Source organism: Plasmodium coatneyi, chromosome 8, assembly GCF_001680005.1.
Source record: "Plasmodium coatneyi strain Hackeri chromosome 8, complete sequence".
Lineage (NCBI taxonomy): Eukaryota > Apicomplexa > Aconoidasida > Haemosporida > Plasmodiidae > Plasmodium > Plasmodium coatneyi.
In genome coordinates, this window is record NC_033563.1 from 665,893 (window position 1) to 679,394 (window position 13,502).

At 35.4% G+C, this 13,502-nt stretch overlaps 1 protein-coding gene across 1 annotated transcript; it reads right to left on the bottom strand.

Moving 5' to 3' along the window:
• Positions 1–268: 268 nt before the first annotated feature.
• On the bottom strand, positions 269–1,216 carry PCOAH_00020580 (SICA antigen; the record flags this gene model as incomplete). The annotated part of the gene is made up of 2 exons (XM_020058867.1): positions 269–838; positions 863–1,216. 2 exons carry the CDS (start codon positions 1,214–1,216, stop codon positions 269–271), a joined length of 924 nt encoding a protein of 307 aa, XP_019914478.1.
• Positions 1,217–13,502: the final 12,286 nt, after the last annotated feature.

Sequence of the window (13,502 nt, forward strand, 5' to 3'; positions counted from 1 at the left end):
CAAAAAAAAATTTTAATGAACATATTTTGGATGTTCAATGAAAAAATTTACCAAACAAATCAGAATAAAGTAAATAAATTTTTTTTTTCACTTATTATTAATTACACATAGAATAAGCACTTTCATACAAAACGAAAAAAAAAAAAAATAAAAAGAGGAAAATAGGTAGTGTAAGCATTGTAACACATTATGTGTACCGCTTAATAAGGAAAAGTGGAATATGGTTAACATATTTTATTTCTACTTATAAAAACACCGTCATATTTCCTCAGACATTTTGTAATAAATGATCTAAATACAATTCCTTATTACACACATTTTCTTCCCTTTCACACTCTTCAAATACTAATGCTAAGATTAACATCCACAATTTGGGGGCTAAGCGATTGTTCCGGTAGGATTCTTTACACAAATATTGCTGTTCTATCTCGGCCGATTCCAATTCATTTGGTATTTCCTGTACATTGTTCAACAGATGCTTAAACCAATCTGCTGTTTGGCTGTTCCATTCCATAATGTTATACTGCTTCCCTACCGAAGTTCTCCACAACAACTCCTTTTTTTCTGAAAATGAAAAATTATTATCATCCCTCAATTCGTTATGCTTAGCACCCCTTTGGTATTCATTCCAATTAACCTTTAGGTCATAAAACCAAGGTTGTGTTTTAATTTCCTCTAACACACTTTTGTTTCCTTCGATCCAATTGATCCAATATACAGTCTGTGAAAAAACTTCTTCCTTAGGAACAAAGTCTTCCTTCCAAAACCCGGAATCTGAACTTGGAAACTCTTCCATAGGGACATTTTCCTTAGGAACATCAACCCTAGGAACCTTTTCCTAAGGAACATAAACCCCACTAACAAAGTCTTTTTCCCTAAACCCGGAATCGGAACTTGGAACTTGTTCCTTAGGAACACCTTCAATAGGAACAAAGTTTTCCTCCCTAAACCCAGAATCTGAACTTGGAAACTCTTCCTTAGGAACATCCTCCTCAGGAACAAAGTCTTCTTCCCTAAACCCGGAATCTGAACTTTGGACCTGTTCCTTGGAAACTTCTTCCATAGGAACAGAGTCTTCCTCCTTAAACCAGGAATATGAACCTGGAACCTGTTCCTTAGGAACCCTTTCCTTAGGAACACTTCCCTCAGGAACATCACCCCTAAACGTCGAATCTAAACTTTGAACCTTTCCTTCTTTTATAAATTCGGGTCCCATAAATTCTTGAACCAAATTTTCAAAAAAGTCTTCCTTCGTCGAATGCAGGTCCCCTTTTTGACATTCGTGTAAAACTTCTAAATGAATATCAATAATGGTACGTCGACCAACAGGACGACTTGCACGTTTTTTCCTTCTCGTTGGAAAAGATCTTCGTTTTCGTTCCTTTACTAAGGTATATTCATGGGGACCATCATCCTGGTCGTCCACATGATCAAGAGCTTGTTCATCCAAAGTTGGACCAGATACTTCATGAGCTCTCCTGTGACGTTTTCTTTTACCGGGTAGTGCAAAATACTGCAAGAAAGAAAAAAAAGAAAGGAAAAAAGAAAATGCTTTTTCAGAGATCTAAGTGTTGTTCTTAGAACAAGAATTTTGTCCTTTGACCTAAGCGCGCATTCATACACACACCCTAAAATGCAAAATCATGCATACACCCTAAATGCCAAATTCCATACACATCCGCAAAATGTGAAATCCTACACATACACCCCTTAAATGCGAAATCCTACACATACACATCCCTAAAATGCGAAATCCTACATACATATCCCTAAAATGCGAAATCCTACATACACATCCCTAAAATGCGAAATCCTGCATACACCCCACGTAATCATTCACCTTAATTTTATTTTTTATTTTCTATGAACAATTTAGATGCATGCCCCTCCCTAAAACAGCTAAGCACCAAGCCACATTGTTGTCATTTACACCCTAAAACAGCTAAGCACTAAGCCACATTGTTGTCATTTACACCCTAAAAGAACTAAATAGTAGGTCACTTTTGCTGTTCTTACACCCTAAAACAGCTAAAAACGAGGCCACACTCGTTGTCCTTACACCCTGAAACAGCTAAACAACAGGCCACATTGTTGTTCCTTATACCCTGAAACTCGGAACCTTAAACTCAGAAACCTAAAACTGGAATCTCCCATCCTAAAGCTGAAATCTTACACCCTAAAACTGAAACATTACACACTAAACCGGGAACCTCTCCATCCCCTTTCTTTTTTTTTTCTTTCCTCTCTTTTTTTTTTTTTTTTTTTTTTTTCTTCCATCCTTTTTTATTCTTCTTCCTTTTCTTCCTTCTTTTCTTCTTTCTTACCTTCCAAAGGAAGTAGATCATAACAGACATACCAAGGAACACAGGAATTGAAGGAAGGTATAGGGTAAGGAGATCAGGAAGATTGTCCATCTTACTAACAACTGGAAGAGCGGAAGGGGTGGTGCCTCCGGCACCCCTCCTCCCTGGACCACCCCTTATTGCTGTTGTTGGAGCCTTACCAGGTGATGGTGCCCCTGTTCCTGTTGTATCAGCTGCTGTTATTGGATGAGACAGTGAAGGAATTCCTGTTGCTGGGTCAACAGGTTGACCCGCGGATACACTCTGGTGGGGGTCAACACCATCCTTCTGAGTTGGTTGAGGGTCAGCACTTGGGTCAGCACCTGAACCAAGTGTGCCATCTGAACTAGCTGAACCATCAACATTACCATCTGGACTAGCTTGAATATTACCACTAACACTACTGACACCACCTCCAGCAGGGGGAGCTGATCCGGATGGAGTTTGAGTGTCAGTACCAGTGCTTGGAGTTTGGGAATCTGGAACTGGAGGGATATGACCTGAACCTGAAGAACTTGGTTGTGTTGGACTTTGAGCATTATTTTCTGTAACTGGTACAACACTAAGTGTGCCTTTACCTGCAGATTCAATGAGATAAGGATCAACAGTATCAGTCTGGAGCTTGGGAGTTAGTATTTCATACTTCGGGCATGCAATGTGTTCAGGCACCTGGGAATCATCAACACCATCCATATGAGAACAGCCTCCATTCTTCCCTTGCTTACCTGTTTCTTGTGTACTTGGTGGTGCTACTTCTTCTGGTTTCTTTTCATCCTCATTCTTCGTTTCAACTAATTCTCGTAATTGCTTTGATCGACCTGCTCCTAGTAAGTCTATAATTCTGTTACTACTGCATGGTCCTTTTTGACTTTGTTCTTCTTTTTTCTTCTCTCCATCCTTACACTTCATCCATTCTATTACCTGCTCAAAATTTCGAATACCACCCTTCGTTTTTATTGCATTCTTTAACCATTCTTCCATTTGTGTCCCAAATAACTCTTTCCCCTTTTCTATATCTTCCACTTTGACCCAATCACATATACTACTCATATCCGTCTTGTTAAATTTACTCTTTACTTCTCTCATAGTATTCGAAATAACTTCCATGACTTCCTGTGCACCGCACTTATCTCTTAGTATCCTTAATATAACAGTATCCCCTATTACACACCTTAAATATAGCCCTATATCGTCCCCCTTCCTTTCATTTTCCCCCTTCCATGTTTTATTCCCTTTGTCCCATCCTTCCATCCAATATTGTATTTTCACTATAGCTTTGCATATATCTTTCATTTGCCTCGGTTGGTGCCTACCTCCTCCTTTTATTCCACCACATATGTCCGCTATCTTTGTTGTTGTTTTGGAGTCGCTCATGTGCAGATAATCCTTCAATTGATCTAACATCTTCGACACTTCCTTCCCTACTTCTTCTTTCACTTTATCCTGAAAATAAAGGAAGGGAAAAAGGAAATAGACATATGAAGTAACAGATTTATTCCTTTCCCTTCCTTCATACATATGTACCCTCCTAATTGATAATTATACATTTTATATTTCTCTCTTCACTTATGCTTTTTTTTTTAATTTTCTACTTTCCTTTCTTTTAAAAAAATAATAATAACACTGCACATCAGATTTTCCTTCCTTACCTGGTCTAATGTTCCGCTCTTCGTAAATTTCCCCTTATATTCATTCCATGCAACTCTTAAATCTGCCCCTTTCTTTTCACTTGCTGCTTTTTCCTCAGGTGTTTGGATGGAGCATGGATCTGATGGTGCTGGTTTAGCAGTAACTTGATCATTGGAGGTGCTTACGGGTGATGATGCTTGGGTTTGGGGTGGTGATAGTGAAGCATTTTCCCCTGTATTTGGGTCACTCCTGCTTTGACGGTATGGACTCTCACTCCGAGATATACTCTGCTTCCCTTGCATTTTCCTTTTAAATAATGTCCCCAAGGAGTCCCACGCTTGCTTTGCTAAATATTGTTCCCCTTTTTTTTCATTTTCTTTTATTTCTTTTAATACATCCTCCAAATCCTTCTTTTCCCACTTATCTTCATCTTCAACTAATTTTTTTAATTGTTCCTCACTTTCTACGCCAAATAATTCCCTTAAATTCTCTTCATCCTTGGCTGTACTAGAGAATTCTGAATTCTTCGGCATAGTACTTGTTCCGCAGTTTTTTCCTTGTTCCTTTACTTCCTTCATTTTTTGCACACCAATCTTCACGTTCCCTGTCGCGCCTTTTGCCCATTCTTCCATTTGGGGCCAAAGATATTTCCCACCAATATTCAAATTCTTAAAATCTAATCCTTCACATTTTTTATGGACCTCACTAAACTGACTCATCCCGGTCAATCCTTCTATAGCCCCTAAAACAGTCTCTGCCACCTTCCTTCTTCTACAATGCTCTCCAAGCCACTTTATCATAATTATTCGACCAACTATACACCTCAAATATTCTTCCACTTTTCTTCGTTCTTGAGGACTTTTTATTTCCTTTATATCATTGTATGTCCCTATTTTCTGTCCATTTATGTACAACAACACTCTTACCATGGCTTTGCATAATTCTTTGTCCTGATTAGTGAAATAACCTGTTTTGTCGTCTACTTCTCCACTACACAGTTGGTTAATTTGCGGAGGACCTAACCAAGCCTGAAACATAATCCCATCGAATATTTCTCTAATATCTTCCCATATTTTATGCTACAAAAAAAAAAAACAGACAATATACTCCTATGTACAAATAACCTACTCACACTTAGTTTTTTATGTAATTTAATAAACAATAACATTTACACATAGCAATAATTGTTCCTTTAGAGTGAAAGAATATTACATATTCCCCTATGGAACTGTAGCCTTTCATTTTCAACCACTCCACCAGGAATTCTGCAAAGTACTTATACTCCATGGTGGCCCTCTCTTCATTATTATATGATTCATTGTTATATTAAGGAATTATACATTACTACGAACTGCATGAACTCGTCAAGGGAAGATTTTTCCTGTTCTTTCTTTTTTTTTTCTTCCTTGTCTGTCCACAATTATTCCTTCTTCCTTACTTTGTTTTTATATCTGTGAACAAAAAAAAAAAGAGAAATTCTGCGCATGCGCCCTTTCCTATCTTCCTCCCTTTTTTTTTGCCCTTTAATCCTCTATTCTTTTTTCCTTTTTTTTTTTTTTTTTTTTTTTTTTCTTTTTGCGGAAAAGATATTTTCTTCTTTTTTTTTTTTTTTATTTCCTTCTTTTCCTTTTTTTTCCTTTTTTTTCCTTTTTTTTCCTTTTTCTTCCTTTTTTTTAAAATTTTTCTTTCTTTCTTTAAGAAAAGAAAGAAAACATTTTTCCCTTCTCCTTCCTTTATGCATTGCACTTTCCTAAGAAGGAAAGAAAAAGAGAGAGAAAACACAACCATTGCCTCCTTCCTTTTCGTATACATTCTACCTATGTACTCCCTCTTTTTTTGCATTTTCCTTTATGCACTACATTCTTCCTAAAAGAAGAAAGAAAGGAAGAAGGAGGGAAGGAATTACGTTCCTTCATTCTTTTCTTCTTTGTTTTTCTTTTTTTTCCTTCTTTTTTTTTAAAAGAATTTTTTTTTCTTTTTTAAATCTTTTTTTCTCTTCTTTAGCCTATTTCCTTTTTTTTTTTTCTTCTTCTTTTTAAAGAAGAGAATATATAAGAAGAAAGAAAAAGAAATTAGAAAACTTTCTTTTCATTAGAGGACTTCTTTTTTCTTTTAAAAAGTAAGAATGGAAGAAGAAAAGAGGAAGAATGCAAAAAAAAGAATGGAAGAATGGAAGAATGGAAAAAAAGAAAGGAGAAGCATACTGGAATGTACAAAATCATTAACTTTTAGGAAGCACAAGGAAAAAAATAGGAAAAGGGAAAAAATAGGAAGTAATACAATTGTTGTAACAAATTGTGTATATCGCTTAATGGAAAAAAGATGAAGCATTGTTATCATATTCCATTTCTACATATATGCCCTTCATATAATATTAACCATTTTGTAATAAATGATCTAAATACAATTCTTTATTATGGACATTTTCTTCGATTTCACGCACACTCCTCAAGAACAAAACAGCACCATTGTTGCCAAAGGATTAGCATCCACAACTTTGGCAGCTAAACGATTTCTCCTATAGAACTGTTCATATAGTTTGTTGCTTAGGTGTTGCTTCTACTATCTTCCGTGGATGGAACATCATCAGTAGCATGTTCTCATTTCCAGCTTATTCTGTTCCTTTCCTCCATTATTTTTTTATTCCCTTTCTTTCCTTCCTTCCTTCCTTGTTTCCTTTTATTCCTTGTTTCCTTCTTATTCCTTCTTATTCCTTCTTATTCCTTTTTTTCCTTCTTTCCTCATTCTTTCTTATTCCTTCTTTCCTTCCTTCTTTCCTTCCTTCTTTCCTTCTTTTTCCTTCTTATTCCTTTTTATTCCTTCTGATTCCTTCTTTCCTTCTTATTCCTTTTTTCTTTTCTTTCCTTCTTTTCTTTCCTTCTTTTCTTTCCTTCTTATTCCTTCTTATTCCTTCTTTATACGTTCCTTCATTCCTTCTTATTCTTTCTGTCCTTCTTATTCCTTCTTTCTTTCTTCATTCTTCTTATTCCTTCTTTCCTTCCTTCTTTCCTTCTTTTTCCTTCTTATTCCTTTTTATTCCTTCTGATTCCTTCTTTCCTTCTTATTCCTTTTTTCTTTTCTTTCCTTCTTTTCTTTCCTTCTTTTCTTTCCTTCTTATTCCTTCTTATTCCTTCTTTATACGTTCCTTCATTCCTTCTTATTCTTTCTGTCCTTCTTATTCCTTCTTTCTTTCTTCATTCTTCTTATTCCTTCTTTCCTTTCCTTACATTACATTCTTCCAAAGAAAAAAAAAAAAAAAAGGAGAAGGGAGAAAAGGAAAAAAAAAGAATTCCTTCTCCTTCAGAAGGAAGGAAATGAAAAAGGAAAAAGAAAAAAAAAGGAAGCAAAAACAAAATGACACCTTTAACAAAACATTCATTATTTATTTCTGTACTTTACTCCTCATGGGAACAATACCCTACCCATGTAAGATAAGAACTACTGCATTTTTAAAATTTGTGACACAGACATACATTTTTATTATGATTAATGAACATTTTATTCATTTTTGCTGAGTGAGCAGGGGGGGAAGGGAAGGAAGGTTGTTACAGGTGGTGCTTGTTGGTAGGTGGAAGGTTGTGTTCGGGGTGGTTCGTGGAAGTAAGGTTGTTAAGTTGGTGGTTGGGGTGGAAGGAAGGTTGTTAGGGGTGGTGGTTGGTGGAAAGGAATGCTGTTTTAGGGGTGGTGGTTGGTGGAAAGGAATGCTGTTTTAGGGGTGGTAGGTGGAAGGAAGGAAAGGGGCATCTATGGATGGAAGGTTGTTAGGGGTATAAGGGGTTGAAGGAATCTTGTGTTAGGTGGTTGGTGGAAAGGAAGATTGTTAGGGCTGTTAGAATGAGATTGTTAGGGTTTTTAGAATGATGTTGTTAGTGGTGGAAGGAGGGTTGTTAGGTGGTTGGGTGAAAGGAAGGTGGTGTTAGTGGTGGAAGGAAGATTGTGTTAGGGGTGTTCGAAGGAAGGTGGTATGTTTATTGTTAAGGGTTGAAGAAAGGAGGAAGGGGGGCGGGGGGAAGGGAAAATCATCGCTTCCGCCCCCTTAATTTTATTTTGTATAATAATACTTATACATTCTAAGGAAATTATAAACATTCTACTTTTTTTTTTCTTTTAGTTGAGTGCAAATGGTACAAAATTATATGATAAGGGGCCACGAACTGCGGGCCTCTATGATTTATATGATTTGTGCGATGCAAGCACTGGAAGCAGTGCAGGTTCATTAAATAGTGGACCTCATGCGAGAACAAAACAACACCAGCAAAATAAATACCCCTCTGGGCAGGAAAGTAAATACCTGTATGGTGGCAATAGTACAAATTCCTGCCCCAAGAACAATACAAATCCAAATTCACATAAGAATGCACAGAATAAGAATACATGGAATAAAAAAAAAGGAGACGTGGGGTGTTCAAGCAAAGACATAACATTCTATAATAAGTCGACAGGTTGTAAGAAGAGTACTAAAGCCTGGTTATGACTTATATTGTGCAGTTTAATTTTTTATCCAATGGTTCTACTTTCCACAGCTGTCGTTATTTTTTCCCTTGCCTCAAGTGCACAAATAATGCCATTTCAAATGGGTCATCCACTTATATCGGCAGCACTTTTAGTCTTAGGATTAATCTATATGGGTATATTAATCTGGTTCTATCGTTCAAAAACATGGATTCGTTGTATTGAAAAAAACATCAACCTAAAAACCTGCACTAAATAGACAACAACAATAGCAAAATTTGTTCCTTAAAGGAATAACAAACAATACAAAATTTGTTCATTAAAGGAATAACAAACAATAGAAAATATTGTGCACTGAATAGACAACAAACAATAGCAAACATTGTTCATTAAAGGAACATACAAACAATAGAAAACATTGTCCATTAAAGGAATAACAAACAAGAACCACAACCACCAACATAGACCAATCTGAAGAATGGAAGGGGGGGTAAATTCTAATTATTCCTCATTCTAATGAGCAATTTCTAATGTTATATTGTGATTTTATATATTCGTTAGATCGAGTTATTTATGGTGTTCTGTGGCATAAGTATGATGGAGTTCATGTGTGCTGTTCTATATATATGATATATATGTGTTTGAATAATGTGTGGAATTGATCTATTTTCCGTTTTTTTCCTTCCCAAATTCTTGTATTATATTTTTGGCCCAACATTTTTTTTGCACTTTAAATAATAATAATATATGTGTTATTGTTTATAATTACATAGAAAAAAATAATGTAGACATATAGTAGAAATATGTGTGAATTTTTTTCATTTTTTAAAATTTTCCCTCTACTTTCTTATATTTTTTTATTTTTCTTAATGCATAATTTAAGAAGGAATGGTGTCAAAACATAATTAAATTGCTACATATAAAAAATGCCAATAAGTGGAACCCAAGGAAAAAATTATTCCTAAGGGAAAAATCTGTGAGAATAAGTTGTCAGAAACAATTTCTTTCATGAAGGAATAATAAAAATGAAATTGCCTTGAAAGAATATTATACTGCACACGGATCACAGCGTCCCCTCATTTCGCAGGACTGTATGTACGTGAACTGCAATAAACGATTATGAAGCATTTTATGGACCATTATGAACCACAATGGATCATTATGAAGAATTTTATGAACCATTATGAACCACAATGGATCATTATGTACTATTGTGGACCATTACAAATTTGTGCTGTGTACTGCACATTCCTTGTGCTGTGTACTGCACATTCCTTGTGCTGTGTACTGCACATTCCTTGTGCTGTACACACGCATGTAGAATATCCCATTAAGGAATACAATATGCCATTAAGGAATAGAATATGCTTGCGGGGAAAAAATGGAGCATTACTTGCTTGTTCCCTTCCTTATATATATATGTTATATGCATACTATATGTAACCTCAACCTTAAATTATAATGGTTATTGATGTATGCACAAAAGAAGCACCTCCGTTAAACTAACTTCTATATAGATAACTATAAAATGGGGGAAGAGAACAACTTCCCTTCCTTATATGAGCTTTTAATAATATACTCTATGAATCACTCTCTGTTTATTATATATATATATATATATGTGCAAAGGGGGGAAGTTAAGGGAAGGGAAGAATATGTGAATATGATGTATAATGTGGGTTAAAATAAAATAGGGATATCTCAGGTAAAATGATGTATAGACCATATATAAAGGAGCTCTTTATAGTGTTATCATCTAAAAAGAAGAAAAGGCCAAGGGGAATATGAAATAATATTATTATGACGGAAATACACACATATATATTTTTTTTTTTCCTGTGCTATATGGAATAACGAATGTAATTTACCCCTTCCTGTTATATTTCCCTTCTCCTTCTTCTTTTTAAATTAGCATCCTTTCCACTAAATATGCATAAGTGTATACGCACACTCAAAGAGGAGGGAAGCGTTCTATACGCATATAAACTGCACTATGCATATATGTGAACTAATAATTCCTTAATAGCTCTTAATACTTTTTTCCTCCTTCTGAATAATAGTAGCAAAATATATAAGTTCATCACTAATATAGGGAATAGAAATTTTTGTGGGAAAGAAGAAATTCCGTCCTCCTATATACAGAATAAAGCAAACAAGCGTGCGTAAATAATGAATTAGCACTTTCCTCATAGGGAAGTATAATCCAATAATGTAATGAATAAATGTAAGGACCTGTGTAAAACTTCTTTCTTCTCTATTCATTCCACTATTTCTTGACAATCTGCTTCTACTTTGTCATTCCAACATATATTTGTTTCTATTTATACACTCAGTTACAAATAAATGTCATAATTCAACATACATACATGTGTATGTATAATAAGGTATTATTCCTTGAAAAATGAGGAATATGTGTATTATTAAAAGAACAAAAACGGGATATCTGTTCGTTAATGTGCATTATTTTGTAATGTATGAAATACATACACACATTCCCCTTAAGAAAGTACAAACAACCTCTGAAATTTTTTCTTTTATATACGGATTACATATACAGGAACCATGGCACAGGTAATATAGAATATTGGAAGGAAGGGAGGTCTAGGGGGAGGGGATTATTTCCCCCCCTCCCTACAACCTTCCACCACTCCCACATCTTCCTTCCTTGTTCCATTCATAATGAATATATATACATACCTCATATATGTGCCTAGATATACTGATATATATATATATATACATATATGTATATATAAATGTATGTATATTTCCTTCGTTAATTATATATTTATAGAAGCAGAATTTGGAAAGTTTAAATTCGAGTGTATATTTTTATAATAAATTCAATGAGAAGAAAGGCGACTGTGCTAATTATGATACTGCCCATGGGGTGGAGGATAAAGTAGGAAAATATCGGGGTCTTGAGGACCATGCCGAAACAATTGTAAAAGCCTTGTGTTATGTACTAAAAATGGAAGCAGGCCACAATTTATATCAGGAACGGTGGAATTTTTTTTATTATTGGCTGGGGGACATCTTATCTAAGTACTTGAATGAAATTGAAGGATTTGAGAAGGATATGGACAAAATTTACAATGACCTAAAACCAATGATTACGGCTCCAAATGAATGTAAAAATCTATACCCCAACATTAGCAGTGAAACCTTCAAGCACAGAAAAACATTATTCGATTTCTGGTATGACTATGGTGCCATACTAACTCTGTTAAAATATAGTGGGTCTGAAGGTACTAAGATATGTGGGAGGTATATAGAAGAAGTCGAAGCAGCAAATTCATCTGCGGCTGTAAACTGTGAAATCCCTTCTGAAGATGATTACTGTAAAAATTTTTGGGATCAACGTAAAAAAGATATTGAGGATAAACTGATAAAATTGGAATCTAAATTAGCAACTGCACAACAAAGAATAGTACAGGAAGCACAAGCAACATCCGCCAGAATCCACGAAGCGGTCCGCAATGCCACCACCACCTCTTCCATCTCTTCTATATTTGGCACATTAGCAACAATAGGTGCCCCTGTCCTCTTATATAAAGTAATAGTACAAAATTAAAAAAATAATAACTAAATTATTAACAGTATAAATAATATACACTCCTTAGACCTTCCCTTTCTTCGTTAGACACTCCTTCCTTAGATACTCCCTCCTTTCCTCCTTAGATCTTTCCTTCCTCCTCCTTAGACCCTTCTTTCCTTCCCTGCGTTAGACCACATTCCTTCCTCCTCCGTTAGACCACCTTCCTTCCACCAAACACCCCTAAAAACCCACCTAACAACCTTCCCTTCCACCAACCACCACCACCCTAACAACCTTCCTTCCACCTACCAACAACCACCCCTAACAACCCACGTAGCATCACTTAACGACCCACCTACCACCCTAACAACCTTTCCTTTCCTTCAGTATAAACCATGGTCTTTTTGGTTTGGTAACCACTCTTCTGGAAATGGAAGGAGCGGAAGGGGCAACACAAGAAAGAGAAGATCCACCATGAATCAATTCGACACATTAACGGAAGCTTCCGCCACAACAGATTCAACCATAGCAGATTCCACAGAAGTGTCTACCATATATGATAGATCACCCAAAAGAGGAACAAGAGCTGGAGCTGGAGCAGGAACAAATGCAAATAAAAATAATAGTACACCAGGTCATCATCAAAGAACCAATATAGGTTACGGTCGGATTTAACACCGTCACTGTGTAACACATTGTGGAATGTAACACTCATTTGGTATGTTGAATGAGTGTGTCTCTCCCTCCCTCAAGAGGAGGACGCATAAATAACACCGTGAACAAAATTTATATATGCAGTGTAGGAAAAAAAAAAAAAAGAGACACTTTCTTTTATCTTCCTTTCCTTTTCTTTCTTTCCCTCTTATTCCTTCTTTCCTTCTTATTCCTTCTTTCCTTCTTATTCCTTCTTTCCTTCTTATTCCTTCTTATTCCTTGCTTTCCTTCTTTCCTTATTGCTTCCTTTTTCTTTTTATTTTCCTTCCTATATTTTTTTTTCATTTGTTTCTTTTTTTTCCTTTTTTTTTTCCCCTTTTTTTTTTCCTTTTACTTGTATTGTATGAATTACTCTGCATGGAAAGAACAATAATACAAACTATAATGACTTTGCACAGTTTGTTGTGTGAATGAATAATGTTTTTATAGAAGGTGGCAAAAAAAGGAAAGGAAAGGCCTAAGGAGGAAAGGAAGGTCTAAGGAAAGAAGCAATGAGGAATGAAGGAAACAATGAATAAGGAAGGAAAAGTAAGGAGGTCTAAGGAAGGAAAGAATGAAGGAGGGAAAAAAGAAGGCACATTAATATATGCAAAAATATAATGTACACATATAAAAAAGGAACGGATAACTCAAATAGTACACAATGTGCACATTTAATATATAGATGCGTTATTCACGATATATATATATCACAAAAAGGAGGAGGAAAAAAGGTCGAAGGAAAAAACGGGTCGAAGGGAAAAAAATTATTATTATTCCTATTGAAGCAACTATAAATATTAAGAGAAAATAGGGGGGAGGAGAGAATATTATTTTTTTTTTTTCAT